Genomic DNA, 23,333 nt, shown 5'->3' on the forward strand with positions numbered 1-23,333 from the left:
CTATTGCGTCCCTGATCTGAATGGTCATTTGTGGTCGCTGGGCACGTCTGGTCTTAGGATAGGTGAGGCTGTGAGTCCGGTACAGTCGTCGCTTCTTTGGAATGAATCGTGAGTTTGAAGAAGAAGAGAAAACTGCGGGCATGTTGGGAGTGACGAGCTAGTCCCAGTGCCCTGACTGACGGCTTACTTTCCTTGTCCGCCTGGATGGGTCTGCTTGTTTATGCAAACTAGGTGTGTGGCACAGCTGAACGCAAACGTTTCTACCTCCCTTCTGGTCCATGCATGTGGGCCCCCCACGGTGCCCCTAGGTGACAGGTAACCACCAATGCCTTGTCGACAGTTATGAAAGCGATAGAAAGTTGTCCCCAATGTCTTCCCCTGCAATCCTCAGTTGAAACAATTTAGTTGGGGGGAGGGTGGGTGGCGGGGGTGCAGAGGGCGAGCCATGGAAGTAATCAGTTCGGATTGTCTTCACATTTAAAAAAAAGTATTCTTATGGAACAGCAGGGTGGATGGCTGCTTGGAGGGGAACTGCAGCGACCTGGAGCTCAAGCCAAGCGAACCTTGTTTTTGTCCGTCCCTGCAGTGGCCTGTGGCGGTTTCATTACCAAGCTGAACGGCACCATCACCAGCCCCGGGTGGCCGAAGGAGTATCCCACAAACAAAAACTGTGTCTGGCAGGTGGTGGCTCCAGTTCAGTACCGGATCTCCCTGCAGTTCGAAGTGTTTGAGTTGGAAGGCAATGATGTACGTTTCTTCACTCTCTCTCTGGGGACTGTGTTGAGCTGGGGGCTCAGAGCACGGGGCCTGGTGAGGTCAGCAACCAGCAGGGAGCTGGCTTCGACTAGAACAGGAGCTCCTGAGATCAGAGCTGCTCACAGCCGAGCAGAAAGAACATGGGGCAGCGTTTCACATAGTGCAATCAGCTGCACTTTCTCTGCAGACAGAGCTCCTTGGCTCTCAGATCACCGATTAGCCCAGGTAACATCCGAGCAGGAGAGGAGGAGCTAGGACCTGGGATGACTGGGCATTGGTGCAGCCAAGAAAGAGAGGGGCAGAGGTTCAGCTGGGGCAAGGATGATCTAAACAGCCTGCTCCCTTCCTTGGACAGGGTCATCAGACTCCCCAGGATGTGAGGCCAAGGCAGCTGTAGGTCTAGGCCCTGCTTGCCCCTTGAGTTGGAGGGATTTCCCCCCTCTGCACAGCACACAAGCTGTTCTTCATGCTCCCCACCGAGATCAAGCTTTAGGGTTCTTGTAAGGACCCATAGCCTCCTGTGACTCTCATCACTTGAGAGGCTAGACCTCCCAGGAGGGGATGCTGCAGTACACAGCTAGTCTGGTGGGGGACACAGGGGCACCAGGTCCTTTCCCAACACCACCCCTCACCCGCCACAGGTCTGTAAGTACGACTTTGTGGAGGTCCGAAGTGGCCTGACCCCCGACTCCAGGCTGCATGGCAAGTTCTGCGGCTCGGAGAAGCCCGAGGTCATCACCTCCCAGAGCAACAACATGCGCGTGGAGTTCAAGTCCGACAACACTGTGTCCAAACACGGCTTCAGGGCTCACTTCTTCTCAGGTATGGGGGTTTGGAGACGAGGCCATGGCACAGGGGACCACAGGCCCCCAGCCTTGGGGTACCTGCTAGCTCCTGTCTGCCTTGACGCCCCCACACAGACTGTATCCACCTTGACCCATTTGCTCGGGATTTTGTTATCTTGGCGGTGAGCTGCTGTTGTGTATTTGAGCCGCAGAATTGTATTCTCTCACGCTTCTGAGGCCACACATCCAAAATCAAGGTGTGGGCAGGGCCACGCTCCCTCTGAAGGCTCTAGGGAAGATGCCCGCCTTGCCTTCTCTGGCTCTTGGTATCTCTTGGTAACTCAGCATTCCTTGGCTTCTGGCTGCATCACTCCACGGTCACTCCGTGTCTGTCTTCACTTCACACGGCCATCTTCGCTGCCTCTGTGTCCTCGTGCTTACAGAGCCACCTGCCACTGGACTCAGAGCCTCTGAGCCACACAGACCAACCACCTCCTCCCACAGGAACCTTGGCCATATTAGCTGTTCTCAGCAGCAGTTAGTTACCCGGCCTGTCAAATGGGTGCATGTGCCTACCTCCTAAGGTTGTGTGAGAATTAATGTAACGTATAGAACGTCCTTGGGGGCAATGCCCAGCCCATTGTAAAGTAAGTATTCCAAAAAGTATAATATATCTAGATATATATATTTGTTAATTTGACTATTCTTAGTAGTGGTATTAGCCTGGTGGCATAGTGGTTACATGTTGGGTGGCACAGTGGTTACTGCTATCCGAAAGGTCAGCAGTTCGAAACTACCAGCCACGAAAGACAAGGCTTTCTACTCCCACAAAGAGTTACAGTCTTGGAAATTCACCAGGACAATTCTACCCTGTCCTATAGGGTCACTATGAGCCAGCATCAACTTGAGGGTAGGAGTTTTTGAGAGACTATTAGCCCGAGCCCTGGTGACGTCCTGGGTTACACGACAGACTGCTGACCACAGATCAGCAGTTCGAACCCACCAGCCACTTCGTGGGGGAAAGAGTGGCTTTCTGCTCCCCAGAAGAGTCACAGCCCTGGAAACCCACAGGGCCAGTTCTGCTTTGTTCTGCAGAGTAGCTAGGATTCAGAACCGCTCATGGCAGCGGGTCTGAACTTAGTGCCTTTCCAGGAGCTCCTTACTGGGGGAGGAGACCGGGCAGGAGAAGATATAGACATTTAAATGCCTTAGGATGTGGAGAAACCAAGACACACCAGGTCTACGGGAATCCCCCACAAACTAGGTGGCTGTGCGGCTTCCCTCCCCTGTGGTGAAGGAACACAGCCCAGCTATCCGGGGGGCTCCAGAGGCTCTGGGCGGGCGGAGGTCGGGAGTGGGGGCCTTTCCTGGCGGGCATTTCTTCTGAATTGACTCTGCTGATCCCCAGACAGGGACGAGTGTGCCAAAGACAACGGCGGCTGCCAGCACGAGTGCGTCAACACGTTCGGCAGCTACCTGTGCCGGTGCAGGAATGGCTACCGGCTGCACGACAACGGGCTCGACTGCAAAGAAGGTCAGGCTGCGTCCCCCCCGCGGGGAGGGGCGAATGTGGGCCACCCGAGTGTGCATGCGTATGGGGGGGAGGGCGAGAGAGGGGTCCTTCGTTGAGTCCTGGAGCCCTGAGGTGCAGGCCTGGCCTTGCGCGGAGATGGCCCGGTGAAGGGACCCCATTGAGGCTCAGCAGCGGCACCAGGGCGGTGCGCTGGTCCAGGAGGCAGCTGGGGGCCTCCAGATACTTGCTGATGAGTGCGGCTTCAGAATCAGCCCCCGCCCCGAATCAGGGGCCCCCCTCCCCCTCCCGGTTTCCAGCCTCGCTCCTGTCACTTACTAGGTGTGTGTCCTTGGGCAAGTGACTGCACTTTGCTGAGCCTGCTCTGCTGCTCTTAAAAATACACCCCTTCTCAATCCTTTCCTGACTTGGGGGATAGACACAGCATTCCCTTGGTATCTCATTGGTTCAGGAGCCCCACAGATACCTCAACTCATAAATGTCAAGTCTCTTAAATAAAATGATATAGTATTTGCCTACAAAGGAGCTCTGTGGCGCCATCAGGTAAGCGTTGGACCACTAACCACAAGGTTGAGAGTTCAAAGCCACCAGCCCCTGTGCTGGAAACAGATGAGGCTGTCTGCTCCCGTAAAGATTTTGCAGCCTCAGAAACCCCATAGGGTCTCTATGCATCGAAATCAACTCAATGGCTATCGGTTGGTTTTGTTTTTGTTTGGCCGGTGTGCGTGTGTGTGTGTGTGTGTGTGTGTGTGTGTGTGTGTGTGTGTGTTGTGTATAACCGCGCACATCCTCCCCTATACTTTAAATCATCACCTGACTGACTTTACTCCTAGTACAATGTAAATGTTAGGCAAATAGCATGTGCCTTTAAGGGATTGCTTTGTCCACTTATTCCTTCCCCCTGAATATTAGGAAAAAACCAGCCTTTTAATCATGTACTGGATTTACAGAGCACCTCATTACTTTTACATGAAGCAAGGTTACAGGTTTAGTTTCAGCTCATTGTTGCAATCCCCAACCTGTACCACGGTCCACCCTAGTTCCTCCCGGTGTTTCTTGTTTCCATCCCTCCTCCTCTCTGACCGTCTGTACCCAGTCTTTGGGAAATGCTGCCCCTTTGATCTTGAATGGCCGGTTATTCTAAGATGGGGGGTAACTAAAGTTTTAGACCTGGAGGGTGTCTAAGGGCCATTGTTTCTGGGGTTCAACCATGCTCTGTCCGACCAGTGAGCTGGATCTCTTTCATGATTGGGGGTTTCGTTTCTCATTTTCTCCCACTCAATTCGGGACCTTTGTAGGGACCCTTTCCAGAGCAGTTGGTCATGGGAGCCGGCACCAGCTAGTCCTTCTGGTCTCGGGGTTGTGACACGGATGATCCCAGGGGCCTGTTGGACTAAGTCTTTGCACATGTCTTTGGATTTTCACCCTTCTTCTTTCTTCCAGATGGGAAGAGACACATAGCTGCATCTTAAGTGGCTGCTCACAAACTTGTAAGATCCATGTTGCTAGTCAGCAAAGTAGGATATGGAGCATTGTCCGTGTGAAGTATGTTAGGCCAATTGACTTTGCAGTCCTAAGACCCCGTGCCCAGAGACCCATTCTCTCAAGTGTTTGGTGATGTGTAAATAATTTTCATAACTGCCCTGGGCATGCTCCACCACACTTGTGGATATATTTACAGCAAAAGTAAATTAAAGACACATATCCCTTATCAAAGCTTTATATGTCCCTGGGCTTACTGCCACTCTCCTTCCATGCCTGCCCAGCCTGTGTCTGCCCAAGCATGTAGACCGTTACTCGCAGAAACCATTCTTGCAGGGTTGTGTAGACAGCAGGATTTGCCTCTGCTGCCTTCAACTCTTGCACACACACACACACACACACCATTATCTTTTCATGCCTCCAACTGCTTTGGGCCAACTTCCCTCTTGTGGTATGTTCCCTTTCCTTTTACCCAGCTTAACACTTGTCTACCTATGAGTGCAGTGTTTTCCCCCCAAAAGGTGATACTGAAAAAAAGGGGTTGCTGGAATGATCCTGGGGGCCTGCAAAAGCAGGTAACTACTATGGACTATAGTACAAAAGGTTTTCATTGCCCAGGGTGGGGGTGGGGTGAATAATTACCCCCCCACTCACCCACGAAAGGAAGCAGTGAGTCAAATAAATGTAAGAATTTGTGCTCAATCACATGACTTCCCCTCTCTCTCTTTGTCTCCTACCTGTGGTAACCATCAGGTTTCTTTTAACTTAAACGTATTTTTAAAAAATCATTTTATTGGGGGCTTGTACAGGTCTTATCACCATCCATCCATCGTGTCAAGCATATTTGTACATTTGTTGCCATCATCATTTTCAAAATACTTTCTTTCTACTTGAGCCCTCGTTTAAACATATTTTCTTGACTTTTTTACAACCAGGCAATATTTGTCCTTTTGCAATTGACTAATTTCAACTCAGCATACTGCCCCCCTGTGTCCTTCTGTGCTATAAGGTGTTTCGAGCCTTGGTGGCGCAGGAGAAAGACAAGGCTGTCTCGTCTGTAAAGATTTACAAACCTTGGAAACCGTAGATGGAGCCGCTGAAAGTCGGCATCAACTCGATGCCACAGGGTTTTACCACCAGCAGGCAAATAAACTTTGATACTTACTATGCAACCTTGAAGAAAGCCGATGAACTGGTGAAACATCCCTGAATATTTTTATTCCACGGCTGATTAGAGCCATGAATACAGAGCCGGCAGATACCGTAGGCAGTGCCTCTGGGGCGTAGTGGGAAGCACTTTGAGTGCTTACTGCCATCTGGTGGGAGCCTGCATAACTGCGCACAGCTGAAGAAATGGGCCTTATCCCACCAAGCCCAACCCCAGAGACCTTCAGGATGTACATGACTCACCATTAAAATCCCTATTACCTTAAAAAAAGAAAAGTTTCATGGCATTCAAAATGCTTTCCATTACCGAAAACACATGATTCCTAGAAAAAGCAATTCAAAGCAGAAAACCATTTTGAAAGGGTTAAACTTTTTTTGTGAGAGAAGGTCCGGAAGTGTTTCAGAGCTGTGGCCTAGGGTGATCTGCCTCAAGGTCAGCAGTTCGAAACCACTCTGCTCCTCAGGAGAAAGATGGGGCTTTCTACTCCCGTCAAGAGTTACAGTCTTGGAAACGCACAGGGACAGTCTACCCTGTCCTGTCGGGTTGCTATGAGTCAGCACTGACAGTGTTTTTGGAAGCACCTGGCATTTTCGTGCACACCATCTGTTTATGTTCTAACGTTAGTTGCCATATGCAGGTCTTACTGAGAAAACAGGACTTAGGGAGAAAGGCTGCTCCCCGCTCCCTCTCTATGAGGAGGTTCTTTAGGACCCAGATGGCTTTGAGGAGCCAGCCCTTTGGCAAAATGCTTTCCTTCTGTTGTTACCTTGCTCAGTGCAGGCATTCTGGCACCTTTGACAACCGCTCAGGCCGCCAGGCCTTGGACTCAGCCATGGGGCCCTTTAAAGGAAGGCAAAGGTCAGGGGAGTTGTGAACACCATTCCCCCTCTCGAGCATAAACACTTGGGAGTTAGGAGATTTGACCGAGGAGCTGCCGAGCCTGGCCAGGCCCACCTGGAATATTAAGGATTAACTAAGACCCCAGAAGCAGGTGCATCCTGCTCCCCCTGCCTCCTGTTCCCTGAATGCCCAAGCCCTAGTGCACGGCCCTGAGCGAGTGGTCAGAGGCCTGGATGGTCACAGGCCTGGGTGGGAGGGGAGTGGAAGAAGTGGACAAAGTGGTAGCAAAAAACATTTTCATTCTGAAATTGATCAACTCATTGTCAAGCCCTTGGGCTTCCTTCCTGTGATGGGAGAGAGGATACATTTAAACAAACAAAACAAAAATGACCAACAGGGAGATCACTTCCACCGCGGTTCTGCCAATCGACAGTGGCAGCCACCGTGTGGGTTCCCTGAGGGAAGGGGCTGGGGGAATAAAGGCAAGGGTTCCAGGAGCTGAGCCGTTGGCCCTGTGGGCACCCACTGTCTGCCTGGCCGCTCGGCGGACACAGCATGGGGCAGGAGCAGGAGCTGGCCTCGTGGAGCCTGTTTGAAGCCTGTGCCTTCCACTGGCCCCCTTGTCTGCCACCTTTTGTGCCCTAACCTGAGCTGCAGAGGTGAGCTGGAGATGGTTGTGGGATGAGGAAGAGCTACCTCGTCAGCACCCCAGGCTTTCTGGGTTCGGATCCTGGCTCTACCACTTACCAGCAAGCCACTTAACTCACTCCAAACATGTATTATTATTTGGAAATGGTAAGACTTAAATAAGAGATGACTTGCCATATGCTTACCACAGGACTATGCTATCGGCCACCATACTATGAGTTCACTCTTTGCTTATTGCACTGTGCTGAGAACAAGATGAAGCTGCTTGGTAAAGCTAAAAGAGGTGGCCGGTTTACCAATGGAGATCTTCGTGATTCAGCATTAGTTAACCCAGCCCTTTCTGTGTGCCTGGCCTCTGCCAAGCATTTGGCAGTATGGTGCTGCTGCTACAAATACAGACCCAAACCCACTGCCACAGAGTTGACTCAGTCTTAGAGCTCTCCTATAGGACAGACTCGAACCTGAGACTTGGAAAACCTTACGTGAGCAGACAACCTCATCTTTCTCCTGGTAGGCTTGAACTGCTGACACTGCCGCACCGGGCTCCTTGACTCCGTCGTATCTGATCACCGTGAATGGGAATGGATTCAACAGCATACACCAATAGGGCTTAAATAAGAACCGATAGTTGGTGGGACCAGAATTTGAACCCAGGTCTGTTGGACCCCAGGGCCTGTGTTCTGGCCCGTGAGTCCTGTGTCTATACTGATCACCACAGGAAGACACGTGGCCCGATTCCTGAGCCACTGTGAGGAAGGCAGCAAGAGTTATTCAAATCAATCAGCAAATCTCTGAGCCAGGGGACACCTGATTCAGGCTGACCCTTTCCCCACCTTTGCTAGTGACCGTGATGACAAATAAGAGAGACGGGTGAGGGAGACTCCCTTCTCCCATCCAAAGGTGTCCTTGGGGTGGCCGGCAAATGACTGGTTTCTCCTGCTGTGTGTTGGTCTCTTTTGCCCCTAGCTGGCTGCGAGCACAAGATCGGCAGTGCCGAGGGGACGCTGGCGAGCCCCAACTGGCCGGACAAATACCCCAGCCGGAAGGAGTGCGCCTGGAACATCTCTTCGACGGCAGGCCACCGAGTGAAACTCGTGAGTCCTCAGCAGGCTGTCGTGGGTTCAGGTCCCCGCTCTGCCACAGCCCAGCTCTGAGGCTCGGGGAAGTTACCCGGACACTGGGGTCTCAGTGTGATGATCTGGAGAACGGGCATGTGATACACGATAAAGCCTGTGTCCCGAGGTTGTTGTGTGGACGCGGAGGAGGGAGCGTGCACACCCAAGTCCCCAGCACCCGTGTGGCCCGTGAGGAAAGCTCAGGGTGCACCTGCTCACAGGGGCGCCAGCGTTGGGTGGGGGCTGGAGGAGGGACACCTCCCACACAGACCTTCAGTCCTGGTGCTGTTCATTTTTCAAGATTTCTAAAAGCAGTACTTTTTGAAGGTTAAAAAAAACCCCACCAGTATACAAGTTTGGAATGTGGAAATCAAAGTCCCTAGACACCGCCTCCCACAAAAAAAACCTGCTCTAGAAACCACTCCTTTGCATATTGTCTTGTGAATCCTTCTAGACCCTGTCCCCGTGTGAGCCCATCATGCATGCACACTCACGAGAGGAACGCTCTCTCCTTCTTGCTCAAATGAGGTCTCATTATGTACCATCCTTACTACTTGCATTCTGAGACATTCATGAGAGGAGAGGAAAGCCTCTCTGCTCGTTTTCTCTGGAGTTAAAAGAAAGACAGAAAAAGTGCCCCTAGCCTTTCTGTAAAGTTCCGTGCATGCGAATGACCTGTGCTCCACTCACTGCTGGGCTCAGCTACCTGTAAGGCAAGAACGCATCCCTGAGCCGGCAGGGTAAAACAGCCCCTCTTGACCGCCAGAGGCGCTGTGGTCCTCCAGACAGAGGGACCAGTGCTTTCAGCAGTGCGTCCCTCTGCCTCTGGAGAGGCGCACCTCCTCCGTGGGCCCCTATGAATGACGTGCTCAAGGTGCCGGGGAATGGAGATGAAGGAACGGGGAAATGATGCTGAAGAAGGAAGCCCCCAGGGCTTGTGAGGGCCTTGAACCACAAACTGTGGTGAAGAGGCAGGTGGGAGCTGGGTGTGGGAGGGGGACAGGGCTAGAGCCCAGCTGTTGGTGAAGGCGCTGTGCCAGGTCTGGGGCCCAGGACTGGTGAAGGAGGCAGGGCCCCTGACCCCTACAAGGTGCTCACGCGCTCTCACGAGCCAAAGCTGGCTGCCCCCAGAGTCCTCCATGACCCAGCGCCTCGTCGTCACCGGGCTGTACCTGTTGGATCCAAGGCTTTCGAGGGCAGTGCTCCTGGGTCAGTCGGTGAGTTAAAGAAGAAGGACTCACCTTCGGCTCCGGTCAAGATGTACGGCTTTGAAAACCCAGGAATCCACGGGAGAGTGGCTGCGTCCCTCCAGACTGCCCTCGGCTGGGAAATGTTTGCATGGCAGTAGGAGTTTAGTGCCAGTGAGGGGATGATGCTGGGCACAGGCACTGTGCATGCACAGCTGGAAGCCACGTTTCTGTCCAAGGGCCATCGGTCCTGTCGCAAGTCTGTACCCCCCCACCCCACCCTCCCTCCAGCCCGCCCAGTTCTTGGGACGCATTTCATCACACTGAAGAGCAAACACTGTCAGTCGATCAGGCCGGCCAGCATGCGCCCAGACTTCAAATAGATCTGAGCCTCCCGCACCACGAGCTGATTGCAGCTGGAAACTGGACGGCCGTCTCTTGCCTGGAGTACTTCTCCTCAAGAAGCTGGTGCTTTAATGGCTTGGAGACAGTGGCGGGGTGTCATCAGGCCCTTGGGCAGCACCCTGCCTCCCTGACCCAGCGTGTCTCCCCCACGGCTTTACACAGACCGCGGGGCCCCTCCTCCCACTTCATGATCAACCCCCAGCCCCTTTCCCACCCCTGTCTCCTTGACCCATGCTCCCTTCCTCAGTGGGGTGCTGAACGATGCTTCTTGAAGAGTGGGTGTCATTCCTCTGAAAACACATCCTGTCTCCCTCTCCTGCCCCGCCTGGCACCCCAGCCTCCTCTTTTGAGATGTGAACCCCTCCTGCGACTTCCCTCTCTGCTTGTTAGGTCACGGGCCCAAGTGTTCACTTGCCCAGCCCATCCTCCTCCGGCACCCACGCGGCGTGGCGGCTTGCCTGCTTCCCCGACAGCAGCCCGGGTAGCCGAGTTTCCGTGTCCACCTGCCTCTGTGGGTCCTTAGAGAAGACGCCCCGCCCCACTGAGTCTCAGACCCGTGCCTTCCTTTGTGCGTTCCCCTCCTCAGACGTTTCACGACTTTGAGATAGAGCAGCACCAGGAATGTGCCTACGACCACCTGGAAATCTATGATGGCCCCGACAGCCTGGCCCCCATCCTCGGCCGTTTCTGTGGAAGCAAGAAACCCGCCCCCGTGGTGGCTTCAAGTAACAGCCTCCTCCTCAGGTTTCACTCCGACGCCTCCGTGCAGAGAAAAGGCTTCCAGGCAGCGCACAGCACAGGTACAGGTGCCACGGCACAGGTACAGGTGCCACGGCACAGGTACAGGTGCCGGGGCCACTCACTGGGGTGGGATGGTGGCCCCGGCAGGGCAAGTCGTGGGTGACAAGTTAGGCTGCTAACCACAAGGTTGGCAGTTCAAACCCACCAACTGCTTTGTGGGTGAAAGAGGAGGCTTTGTATGCCCAGAAGCACACAGGGGTCGGTCACGCTGTGTCAGAATCAACTCACTGACAGAGAGTTTGGTTTGTGGCTGGTGGCGAGAGGAGGGCAGAGCATGAGCAAATGTCCCTTCTAAATGGAAGCAGGCACCTGACCAGGCACCTCCTCCCCATCACAAAGCAAGCCTGGGGAGGGGCACCATGGTCCGGTCCCGGGCTGTTCATTAACTGGTTGGGCTTCCCTCTGTCAGGAAAAGGGCTATTTCCCTTTAAGGTCCTTAATGAACAACATGGAAGTCCTTTGTTGATATCACTGATTTCTTTTTTCCTTAAAACTTTTTTTCCTCCCTAATTTCGAGCCAGACCAACCGAGCTGAGAGTTGGAGGTCTCTGGGCCAGGCTGGGCAGGGCCCTGGGCCTGGGAGTGGGAAGGCTTGGGCTTCCCATAGAATCCACACCAGGGGGCCTGGGGCACGTGGAAGGAAGGCCGTGGGGGTCTTGGCTTCCGGGGTTCGTTGTTGCTTTCTAATGACCCGTTCCACGCACACACTTACCCTGTGTGACCTGCGGGACAAAGACGAGGCCGTTTACTTCTGTCAAGCTGGACACCCTCGGGAACCCTTTAAAGTCTCGCCACTTGATCCTCTCACCCACTACCCCTAGCCAGTTCTGACTCCTCGCCACTCCTATCTTAATCAACTCCTATCTTAATCCACTCCTATCTTAATCCACTCAACAGCTGTGGGCTTGGGTTTTGGCCTCAAGTGGCTCACACAGGGGGAAACGTAGGCCCCTAGCCAGTGAAGGTCAACCCAGAAGTCAAGGCTATAAAGCCCGTCTGAGGCACTGATCCCCTGTGAGGCTCACAGTCAGGACTCCCAGGTGAGGCTCACAGTCAGGACTCCCAGGTGCAGGAACCAGTCAGGTGGATTCCGAGGTTTTGGAGTTTAGCTTCAGGTGTGTGGTGTTTTGGCGCCCTCTGTTGGCAACGATGACAAAGCACAGCGTGTCTGTCTGGCAGGTTTGAGCCCGCCCCAGATGACGCCAGGGTCTGCATGCCTTAAAGTGGTTGGTCAGGACACAGCCACAGCCCTGTGACCTATCACACAAACGGCTCACTGGCCTCCAGGCTCCATAATTCTCAAACACTCCAAGTGCACTCCCATCGCGTCGGTGGCAACAGGGTAGAGCTGCCCCTGTGAGTGTCTGAGTCTTTCTCCGGCTGATGGCTGGTGGTTTCGAACCATGGACCTTTTGGATCACAGCCCAACTGGTAACTACTACGCAACCAGTGTTCCTGATCGGAGAGAGGGAAAACAGCCCATATATACTTTTTCCCCTCAGTAGTATGATCAAATGGCCCTGGAGACCTGATTTGATCCAGGATGGAAATAATTTGAATTCATTTAAACCTGAAGGGTCCATTTGAATCCCCTCATGAACTCTGACCTTGGAGCCAGGACCTCAGTTTACTCCTCTGTAAGATGGAGTGATGAGCCTTGGTTGAATTCTTCTGCAAGGCACACACCACAGCTCGACTGAAGACGCGCCCCCCGCCCGCCCCTGCATGGTAGCTGTGAAGAGAGAGCGCATGGGCGGGCCTGTGGGTGGGTGGGGGTTGCCTGGGCTCTTGGTGCACCTCTCTCTCTCTCCAGAGTGCGGGGGCAGGCTGAAGGCTGAGGTGCAGACCAAGGAGCTCTACTCCCACGCCCAGTTTGGAGACAGCAACTACCCGAGCCAGGCCCGCTGTGACTGGGTCATCGTGGCGGAGGACGGCTATGGCGTGGAGTTCGTCTTCCAGACCTTCGACGTGGAGGAGGAGGCCGACTGCGGATACGACTACATGGAAGCCTACGACGGCTACGACAGCACCGCGCCCAGGCTCGGCCGCTTCTGTGGCTCCTGGGTAAGTCCCCCGCGGCAGGCAGGCCGGCACAGGGTGCAGCAAGGCCCTGCACCCGGAGGGTCAGCTTACCCCTGCTGGCCACAGCCGGGAGCCCCCTTCTGGAGGCTGGAGGATGAGGTCAGTGGGAGGTAGTCGGGGACACCCAGGGAGGCCTGGGCTGAGGTAGTCTTGTAAAAGCATCTTGCGTTTTAGGACGTGCTCCTCAATTGTGTCAAGGTTGTGTGTGTGTGTGTGTGTATGTGTGTATGTGTGTATCTGTCTGTCTGTCTGTCTGTGTTTCTGTGTGTGGGGGTGTGTGTATCTGTCTGTCTGTCTGTGTTTCTGTGTGGGGGTGTGTGTTTTCCTTCACATTTTTATTTGATATTTACGCTTAAAAATGCTTTTGCAGATTCCATATATTCATAATTCTCACTTTAAACAGAACCCAATGCCCCTGGAAATGACCAACCACGGCCTTATGGTATGGAGCCCTGGTGGTGTAGTGGGTTGCTAACCACGAGGTCCTCAGTTTGAAACCAGCAGCCACTTTTTGGGAGAACGATGAGGCTGTGTGCTCCTGTAAAAATGCACAGCCTTGGAGACCCACGGGGCAGTTTCCCTCCGTCCTATAGGGTCGCTCTGAGTCGACCCCGACTCGGAGGCAGCGAGTTTGCGGTTTGGTTTGAGACTTTTGCCTAATCGATCTGGAGTCACTGGTCGTCTTACACTCAACAGAAACTCGAGTTGGTATTTATCTTCGGATGTCTTTGAATCATTTCCCTTCATCTCCCCTCACACCCCCAAAAGAGAGGACAATAAATGTGACTTAACCATTGCGGTGCCTTTGACAGATAGACTCTTTCAAGCCTGGGACTCCATGAGAGAGGGTCCCTGGGAGCAGTGAGGTGTGTGGGAGGCCCGGGGCGTGGGGGGCAACTGTTACCTGTTGGACCATCGCCTTGGAGCCTGGCTCCCGTGCTTAGACCACCTGGCCAAACCTTTCTGACAAGTTGAGTGGTTTCATCCCAGTTTTGTCCAAATCAATGGTCTTGGTCTCTGCTTTCTTTGGAGAACCCTCACCAAGGGACCATAGGGCCGGGTGACTCATGGTCCGCACTCTCGTCTCAGAAAGACCTAAGCTTGGGCCTGCCTGCCTGTGTGAACTGGGGCCTCAGTTTCCTCAAGCATGCACTGGAGATAGTGCCTGTCTTATGAAGCTGTTGCAAAACGTACATACGATCTGAAAGTACTTCCGGGTGGTGCGTGACCCGCCTTTGAGCTCCCTAAATCGTAGCTTGTGTAGGAGTTATGTGTCTAGGACTGTCTTGGGGAGGCCAGGGCACGGAGAGCGCTCTGGAATAGAGGTGACCTTGGTTTCCTTTGAAAAGGAGCTGGGTCTGATGCCCCCCAGAGCTCCCATCCCCTGCGAGGCCTTGTGGTAGCACTAGCCAGGTCCTGGTGTCAATTCCAAGTGCATCCAGCTGACTGACCCTTCCCTGGGCTTCCTTTCTCTCCTCAGCCACTGGAAGAAATCTACTCCGCAGGGGATTCCCTGATGATTCGATTCCACACGGACGACACCATCAACAAGAAAGGCTTCCATGCTCGATACACCAGCACCAAGTTCCAGGATGCCCTGCACATGAGGAAATGACGGTGACGTTCCCGAAAGACCCACGGCTGAGAATGTTTCTTTCTCAAAGCACCTTGTGAATCCGCTCTACCACAATGTACAGCGTTTGTGTGTTTGTGTGTGTGTTTGCTTGGCAAACTCAAAGAAACCAGTCTTAAAGGTAGCTACTTGGGTGAGCATCCATAAGGACACCCGGCCAACCACGAAGACAGAAACGTTCCCTTTATCCTTGCTGCTGCGGTGGGGAGCATGGGCCTTTAGGGGGATTAAGTTTGAAGTCACTTGAACCCTCAAGCTCTGCCCACGCTTAGCCAGGCTCCTTGCCCCTTACTCCTGTGATGGAGAAGGTGGGCACTCTACTCGGTCATTCCTCTATTTCTGGAAACAGTTCTGTCAGTGCCAGGTGGTGTGGCTGTGTCTCGGAGACCCACGTACTCTGCGCTCCACACTGGGCAACGAGGATCAAAGCTTGCGTGTGGAGGAGTTGTTTCTCACAGTGAGGGTGTCCCCCTTCGTTCTCTGCCAGGAACGTGGACACGTGGGGTGGACGCGAGCCCTACGAACAGCACTGGGGTAAGGGGCCCAGAGGGCGCTCCAAGTACCAACAGATCATGGCCGGGAAGTCAGAAGACCTTGAGCATCCGCTGTGCCGTGGGCTCTCCTTTGCTCGTGTGGGGCTTCGGCACCTGACGGGCAAAGAACGGCTCAGGTTCAACTGCTAATGGAAAGCTTGGCGGTTTGAACCCACCCGGTGACTCCACAGAAGGAGGACGGGGCAGTCTGCTCCCATGAAGATTCTAACCTCACGGGCAGTTCGTTCTACTTGGTCACACCAAGGGTCTCGATGAATGGACAGTCATCACGCTGGCACCAGCCAATAGCAGTTGCCTCGGGCACTTGTAAAGACACCCACCCTGATTTCCAGCGGGGCTATTGCTGCTGCCAAGGGCCCTGAGTTTGCTTGGAGGAAAACATTTTAGCTTCTCTTCGTTGGCCCGTAGAAGAGGTCACCACCTCTGCGGGGGATCCCAGGGGCGTGCAACCTTTCTTCCTTCAGCTCAGGCGGCACTTTCTTGGCCAACCTTGACTCCTTGACAGCCAGCCACACAAACGGCATTTGCAAGATGTACAGAGACGAGCAAGCATGGCGAGCCAGCTCAGGCCCCTCAACAGGATGAACTGTGGAAAACTGGTTACTCATAAGTCACGCGAGACTCAAGACTGTGTGCAACGTGCTTCCTGTAGTCCAGCCACAGGTTAAAGGGTGCGCTTGCAACGCCGCTGCCACGAGCTGGTCTTTGATGGAAACTGAAACCCCCACCCCCCCACCCCCCACCCCCCGGCACTTGTTCTAGAGGACCGCAGAGGATGACGTTTACGTAATTTTGGAACCTCAAGGCCCAATTTAAGCAGCGGGTGGTTTTGAATGGCATTTCATTAAGGTGTCTATGGGCATTATGAGCTAAAAGCTGTGGTGTGTTAGCTTTAAAAGACTATTTATGTTGGGATCACGTTTAAATAATGTTTATATAACGTCAGCCCTGTTCAATTGGTGTTCAACACTAAACAGCACATGAGAATGGTTTTCTCGGCCCAGCTCCTCAGCACCGGCTTCCTCTGTGGGATGAATCACCATCCTAGTAAACATAGGCTAAGGGACGTATATAAACGCACACACACACACACACACACACACACACACACACATACACACACTTTTAAATTAGAAGCTGCCCCCTGGAGGAGTATGCCTACGTAACATCATGGCGGGGAGTAAAAAGAGGAATCCCAAGGTAGAAGAAATGTATGAGAAAATGCATAAGCAAAAGCAAAGTATTATTAAAAGTTCTGTCTGTCTATATGTATGTATGTAAAGGATCAGCTATCAAAGCCTTAATCAACATGAAAAATGCCGACCCGCTGGCCACACGTAGCGTGCCTGTCATGCCCCACGTGCCAGCACACAGTCTCTGTCCCGCCCCACCGAGCTCTCTTTTGGGCTTCGTGGGTCACGGGCCGAGGTCCCACCGGTGTCCTCGTGCCCAAGACGGGGCTGACCCTGCCAGCAGAGCAGCTTGTCCCTGGGTTCAGATCTCCCCTCGCTCTCCCAGGGGATTCCAGCTCTGTGATTCTGGGCTTTTTCTGGAGTTCTTTTACCCCCTCACTTTACCTGTCAAAGCTGAGACTGAGATCTGGAGGCCAAAGGTCATTCTTAGGGTTCACAGCTCTCCAAGGACACGAACATTCTGGGGTGTAGTCCTTTCAGAAGGGTGGCATAAGAGGAAAAGACTAACCCAAAGGTGCTAAGTTAGAATCCACACAGGGGCACCTCGGAAGAAAGGGCTGGTGATCTACTTCCAAAAAATCAGTTGTTGTAAAACCCCCACCACCACACACAGTTCTATGGTGACACGCGCGGTCGCCGTGATTTCACGTGGAGTTGGCAGCAACGAGTTTGTTGGTTGGTTTTCTGCCCAGGCAGAGTCTGCCCTGCCTGGCCCCCGCCACCTTGTGAGACCCTGGCACTGCTTCTTCCCTCTGCAGTGTGAGCATTTTCAAAACCACACAGCTCCCACCATCATCGACATACGGCCCATGGCAAACAATGGGCGTTTGTGAAAACCTTTACTGAGCGCTGCTGTGAGTGATGCATTCCCCCAAAGAGCAGCTCTGTTTCAGCTGGGGCTGGGCCAGCTGTTCCGCTGGGAGAACACGCTCACTGGGATTCACGCAAGAGCCACGTGGTTCCAGAAAACAAAAACAAACAGACAAACAAAAATGCACAAGGCTGGCTTGACCAGAGAAAGGCAGCTAGCAGAAAGACCCAAGCCCTCTGCCTTGGCTCGGTAACCTTCCTGTCAGCCCGCCTGCAAGCAGGCGCTAGAGACCCTCGCTCCAGGTGACAGTCCTTCAAGTGGGTGCCAGGCCAGGGGGATCTCACCAGGCTCCAGGATTAGTCTCAGGTCAGGGAATTAGTGGAGAAAGAACTGATGATCTATTTGGGGACTCCATTTCAGTCCAGTCCTAGTGCAATCTAGTCTAGCAAATCTAGAACTTGGGTCCCAGGTGCAAGGTCAGGGCTGGCTATCCATTTTGGCCAGCAGAGTCTCTCCGGGGGAAATGAGGCTGCCCACTGGTTCACCGTTAGACCAGTTCTTCTAAAGTAAAATTTCCACACCATTGGTGAGTTGCTCAACCTGTTTAAACAATGAACACCCACCCACTCACTAGCAAATTTATAGTGGCGTTGGCTAGTAATCTGGTCCATTTAATAACTCGCAGATAATTTAAGGCGTCCCTTATTCTCTTTGTGTTCCTTGACTTCCGCTGATGTTTTCAGAGAGGTGTCCCTGACTGAAGCATTTCGATTCACGTGACTGAGAAACGTGCTTAGGATCAGAAGACCCCAAGAAGACCCTGGTGAGAAAGATAAACTCTTAGAGGTGGTCCAATGACCATGGAACACTCACCGGTCACTTTGTACAACGTAGATTTGAAGTACAGTGGTGAAAACATTAAATGTGACATTTGAAACGGAAAATGAACGGTTGAAAGTGTGTATCTACAAAGACATGGATGTTTTTTATTTTGTATAATTTTAAATTTTATGAAATGGTGTCATTTTCAAAAAGCCAGCGGACAGGAGTTAACATGTGTCTTGTCTAGAAAGATCATCTCATTAAAGAAAGTGGATTTATGGATGTGTCTTGGTTTTACGTCAGGCGTCCAGCCAAGATTGGTCCTCTGGGCAATACTTCGAGAATCTAGAGAAGACGTAAAGGGTAGCCTTCTCTCTGGCCTTCCACTTTCCAGTGATTGTCCCAGTGCCTGGCTTCAGGATATCGTTCATTCAGAAGATCACGAGCCAAGCTAAAACTGGCTCTCCAAGCCGCCCACTCCTTGTGCCAAACAAGCTGGCTCTGGCGACCAGCGGGACGGCTGCAGCTGGTAAGCGGGACGTAGAATAGGGAGCCCTCAGTGCGGACTGAGGTCGGCACTTCGAAACCACCAGCAGCTCCTCGGGAGAAAGAGGGGCTTTCTACTCCCGTAAAGAGTGACAGTCTCAGAAACCCACAGGGACAGGTCTACCCCGTCCTGTGGGGTCGCTGTGAGTTCGCATCAACCTGATGTCAGTGAGCGTGTGCCTCAGTTTCCCTTCCCAGCCTTCGCCACCCGGCGGTGTGATAGCTGCCGTGAGAGAGGGGCATGCACTCTAGGGTGTGCTTTCTCTCCAGGTCTGGACGCCGTGTCCTCGGCTTGCCCATTCAGGCCTGTGAGGGGCAATGGCCCACACTGGTTTCATCCTGGGATCCTGCTTGGGTTAGTTTGGGTGCTTTAGAGAAACAAATCCACAGAAACTCATGTATAAGAGAGAATTTTAGCAAAAGATTAAGTGCACATCAAGAAAACATCCCGACCCAGTGCTGCCCAAGCCCACATGTCCAATGACACCAGTCCACAAAGTCCTCCTCCATCTCACAAAACAGACGCAGTGAGGCCGACTGCAGGAGGAAAGCTGAGTCAGTGAGTGTGTAAGCATCTCAGCACTGGCAGGGGTCTCCACACGGCTGCTCCAGCACCCAGGGCTCCATCGGTGTAAGTCCATACTGTTTCTCCTCGGGGATGTCCTGCAGGAAGTGAGCCTTGCAAACTGAAGCAGGGAACTGGCTAAGGCAGCTACTCCCTGGTCCGACCTTCAGAAAGCAAGAGACCTGAGAACTAGAAAGGCAAGGCTCACTGAGCCATTTATCTCGCTGCCCCTCAATTAACCCCACATGTGTTTATTGGCCAGGTTGGCACAATAAACTTTAACTATATCACTGTTCTATCTCTTAAAAGGACATTTACAAACAGCCCCTGCAGTACACCCTCCTCAAATATAGTTATGTTAGTATGGGTAGGCTAGAGAAAGAAGTTCATAGACATACACATGTGTATAAAAAAGAGTTTTATGTAAAAGAGCAATTGAATATTGAGAAAACATCCCAGCCCAGTCCAGATCAAGCCCATAAATCCGAGATTAGCCCTTATGTCCGGTACCAATGTGTAAATTCCTCTTCAGACTCCCACAACACATGCAATGACACCGAATGCAGGAAGATCAGAGGCCAGTGGATGGAAAACCGTGGGTCCAGTGGTGGCGGAAGCATCTCAATGCTGGCAGGGGTCTCCACATGGCTCCTTCAGCTCCAGGGCTCCATCTTGTCAGTAAGCATGTCTCCCAGGGAGTGTCTGAGTGTCCCACCTCCAGCGAGCTATTTATCTCTGTAGTGGCTCCAAATGAGGTCATCAAGCTGTGACCTGATTGACAGGCTAAACTCCACCCCATTCACTCTTAAGTCTCAAATTGACCACAGATCATGTAACTACCACAGTAATAAATCAGGCATATCATCTGTTTCCTGATGGGGCTCTAAATGTTCTAGGTGATTTCTAATGTGAGGACAATGACTATGTATAATCAGGACTCACGATGAAGAAGCTTTCGGGCATCTTTGGAGTTGTGTGCTTTATGTCTGTGAAGGCCAATATGGGACTATGTTGTGACAAAAAAATCAGATGAGTCTTAATACATAGTCCTTTAATACATGCAATTATTTATATACACGCAGACTCTCCAGGTTTTTTGACTCCTGATCTTTTGAAGCAGTCCCTCTTTTATATCTGTCTACAACCTAGGTCTATCGATCTAAGGAGCCCTGGTGGTGCAGTGGCTAACCGTGCCTAGCTGCAGACCAAAAGGTCAGCAGTTCAAATCCACAAGACATTCTGACAGGAAAACCGAGGTGGCAGTCTGCTTCCATCAGTGCTGCAGCCCTGGAAGCTCAGGGGAGCTGCTCTACTCTGTCCTATAGTGTCTCTGAGTTAGAACAGACTCAACAGGTTTGGACTTTGTTTTGTTACCCATGTATATCTATTCTTCATCTATCCATCCATCCACCTACCACCCACCTACCTCACCGAGGTGCATTTCCCCTTCTGGACCTAAAGGAAGAGTCCTAGGGTTGGGAGAATTTGAGTTCTTTTTTTTTTTTTTAAGAAAAAAATAGTGTTATTGGTATATAATCCACATGTCATTTAATCATTCTGTCGTCTTTCGAAGAGTTGTATGTTCATCACCACAATCCATACAGAACACCTTCTTTCTCATGCTTGTTGTAAGCGCTCCATTGCCTTCATCTCCCCGCCGGGTCCCCAGGTAATCATTCACCCGGCTCCTGTCTCCACAGATTTATCTATCCTGCATCTCATGTACAGAAAATCATACAATTCAACCACAACAGTGACAAAATAAAGCAGGAGAACTTCAACTGAAAAGGCAGCAGAAAATACTCAGACCAGGGTGCGAGCCTTTGGTGTATCAGTCAGTATAGACTGCCTTGTGCTGCAAGAACAAAGGAGGCCCACATCTCAGAGGCTTGAAACAATAAGAAACGTATTTCTTGTTCACATGTCACGTCCATTTCTGGCTGTCTGGGAGCTCTGGCCTGCCCTCCTCCGGCAGCACTCAGGCTGGTGCACCAGCCACCGTCTGGAGCAGTGTAGGTTTTGATGGCAGAGGAACAGAGGGTGACAGACCACACACTCGCTCTTGAGACCCTGCCTAGAAGTGACAGATCCTAGCTCCTCCTGCTTCAAGGCCAAAGCAAGCATACGGCAACTCTAACACATAGTCCACTTGTGACGCCAGAACAAGAGGAGCTGAACATAGTGGGTGGACCACTCTAGTGATGCCCATACGTGACACTTACCTCTAGAGAGATGACCAGGATTCATCTGTTGATGAAATCTCCTACTTCTTTGCTGACATTTTGGTTAGATTTCCAGAAAAGCAGAATAAGGCCACCTATCACTTGGAGAAGGGACGTCATGCTTGGTAAAGTAGCAGGACAGCAAGAACAAAAGACGAAGATCCTTGACAAGTGGACGGACGCTGACGCCGGGGCAGAAAGCGTGGTCTCAAACACACCAATGGGGTGGCTGGTGCAGGGCTGGGTGTTTAATTCTGCGGTGCCCAGGGCGGCTCTGAGTGGGAACTGAGTCCATGGCCCCAGACAACAACATCATTTGGAACGTCCAGCCTTTTGTCTAGCAAAGCATCGGGGCGATTGAACTTGTGCAAACGTAAATGACGGCAAAAGAAAAATGATCAGAGAGCCTCAAAGCCGGAGGTCCCGAGCTCCCATTCACTCAAGGCGTTCCTTACATAACTTCTAACGAGGTGGTTCTCGGGGCTGCTGCTTCCAGAGGAGGCAAGCTCACTGATTTTACCCATCCTCTCTCCTTTTGGCAGCAGGGCTCAGATTCCGTGTGCAGGACTCCCCTTGGGGTGGGATTGGGGCATGGCCATTGGTTGTGTCCCGCTGATCAGATGTGCTTTCTGAAATCTGAATCTTGACCCGAGGGGCAAAAAGATTAAGAGCATTTTCCTGGGAAGACATGACAAGAGTCCCTGCTATTGAATTCTAGGAACAACCTAGCTCTGTCCAGAAACTCGATTCCTTGGTACCCCGCACCACCCCCCCCATCCATTTTATAAGCACCACCACAGCCAACCCCTAACTCCTCTTCATTCAGAGTCTCGTCAGCTGTTTATGACCCGAGGACCATTGTTACAGAGCGCCCGAGCACCACTTGGTGAAAAGGTGAAAGATTCTTGGAGCGGATAATGTGTCCATCAGAGGGAAGGTTGTTGATCACTGGAAGCATCCACACGAGCCAAACCCCACTCAGTGCTCGTGAATGGATTCCGAGTCACTGCGACCCCACAGGACAGAGTAGAACTGCTCCTCTGTGTTTCTGAGTCTGTAAATCTTTATGGAGCAGTGAGTGAATAGAGCAGCCGTTCTAACATCTTCCGGTTCATCAGACGCACCTGAGAATCTGCGCTTGATTAAATCAGAATCTCTGCAGGTGATGTTCAGGCAGCGAGATCTTTGCTAAGCGCTCTGGTGATTCGAGGGTGTCGACAGGATAGAAACGCCCCTGCATGAAAAGCAATCCTGTTTCCTCCATGGTGCTGTGAATCCCCTCTTGTCAAGATCATTAGCGACCCTCATATTGGGGACCCGATGACTTCTCTGACTTCACAGCAGCGTTGACATAATCCGCCACTCCCCAATGCTTGGAACATTTCTGTGACCTTCCACTTCCCGGAATTCCCTTCCCTTGCTCACCTCTACCGCTTCTCTCAAGGCCCTAAAGATCCACCAGCCCCCCCATCTCTACGAGCCTCTGGCCTCTCTTCTGCCTACTTGCTCATGAACTCCTGCCACTTGAAAGCCATCGACAGGTCAACAACCACTTCCAGACATACACGTTCAGCCCCCACACCCCTTCTATCCAAAGACTGACTTGGCACAAGGACTTGGATAGCTCATGGTGGTTCAAGTTTAAGGTCGCCCCAACAGAGCTCTGGATTCCCAGGCTTCACCTTGGTTCTCTCATATTGAATACAGGATACCTCCATCCTCTCTGTTGGTTAAGTCCTAGACTCAGGAATCAGTTTTATTCTACTCTTTCCCCCACTTTCCTTCCGCTACATCATCTTTTTTCTCCATCGATGTTTGTTGCCACTCCTTCCACAATAAATCCCCAATCTAGTCACCGTTCTCCATTCCCACTGCCTCCACGCTGGGCAGACACCAGCATCACTTACTCAGATCATGCTAACCAGTTTAACATCCCTTTGTGTCCCTACAATCCCTTATTCTACAAAGAAGGCAGAGTGATAGCTTGCCAACATTCATTAGGTCACATCTTTGTCCTATTAAAAACCCTGAAATGCTCTCCATTTTCCTGGGTGTGAAAATCAGGTCTCTAACTCATTCTGTCTAAAGCCCCCTTTCAGGTTTCCTCCCTGGTTCCCGTGGCTCCAGCTACACCAACTTCCTTCCAGTTCCCTGGGCATACCACGCTTGTTTCAGCTTTGTTGATTT

At 52.1% G+C, this 23,333-nt stretch overlaps 1 protein-coding gene across 1 annotated transcript in view; it reads left to right on the forward strand.

The window, feature by feature from the left end:
* Positions 1-15,706, forward strand: part of TLL2 (tolloid like 2) — a 169,162-nt gene extending 153,456 nt beyond the window's left edge. The window contains exons 17-23 of the mRNA XM_013004185.2: positions 587-747; positions 1,398-1,578; positions 2,950-3,075; positions 8,177-8,304; positions 10,504-10,717; positions 12,532-12,782; positions 14,281-15,706. Coding sequence (XP_012859639.1) covers positions 587-747; positions 1,398-1,578; positions 2,950-3,075; positions 8,177-8,304; positions 10,504-10,717; positions 12,532-12,782; positions 14,281-14,415 — 1,196 coding nt within the window. The 3' untranslated portion in view covers positions 14,416-15,706. The remainder of the gene's footprint in view (positions 1-586; positions 748-1,397; positions 1,579-2,949; positions 3,076-8,176; positions 8,305-10,503; positions 10,718-12,531; positions 12,783-14,280) is intronic.
* Positions 15,707-23,333: the final 7,627 nt, after the last annotated feature.

Source organism: Echinops telfairi, unplaced genomic scaffold, assembly GCF_000313985.2.
Source record: "Echinops telfairi isolate 266 unplaced genomic scaffold, ASM31398v2 ScPeMD7_70;HRSCAF=299, whole genome shotgun sequence".
NCBI classification, from domain to species: domain Eukaryota; kingdom Metazoa; phylum Chordata; class Mammalia; order Afrosoricida; family Tenrecidae; genus Echinops; species Echinops telfairi.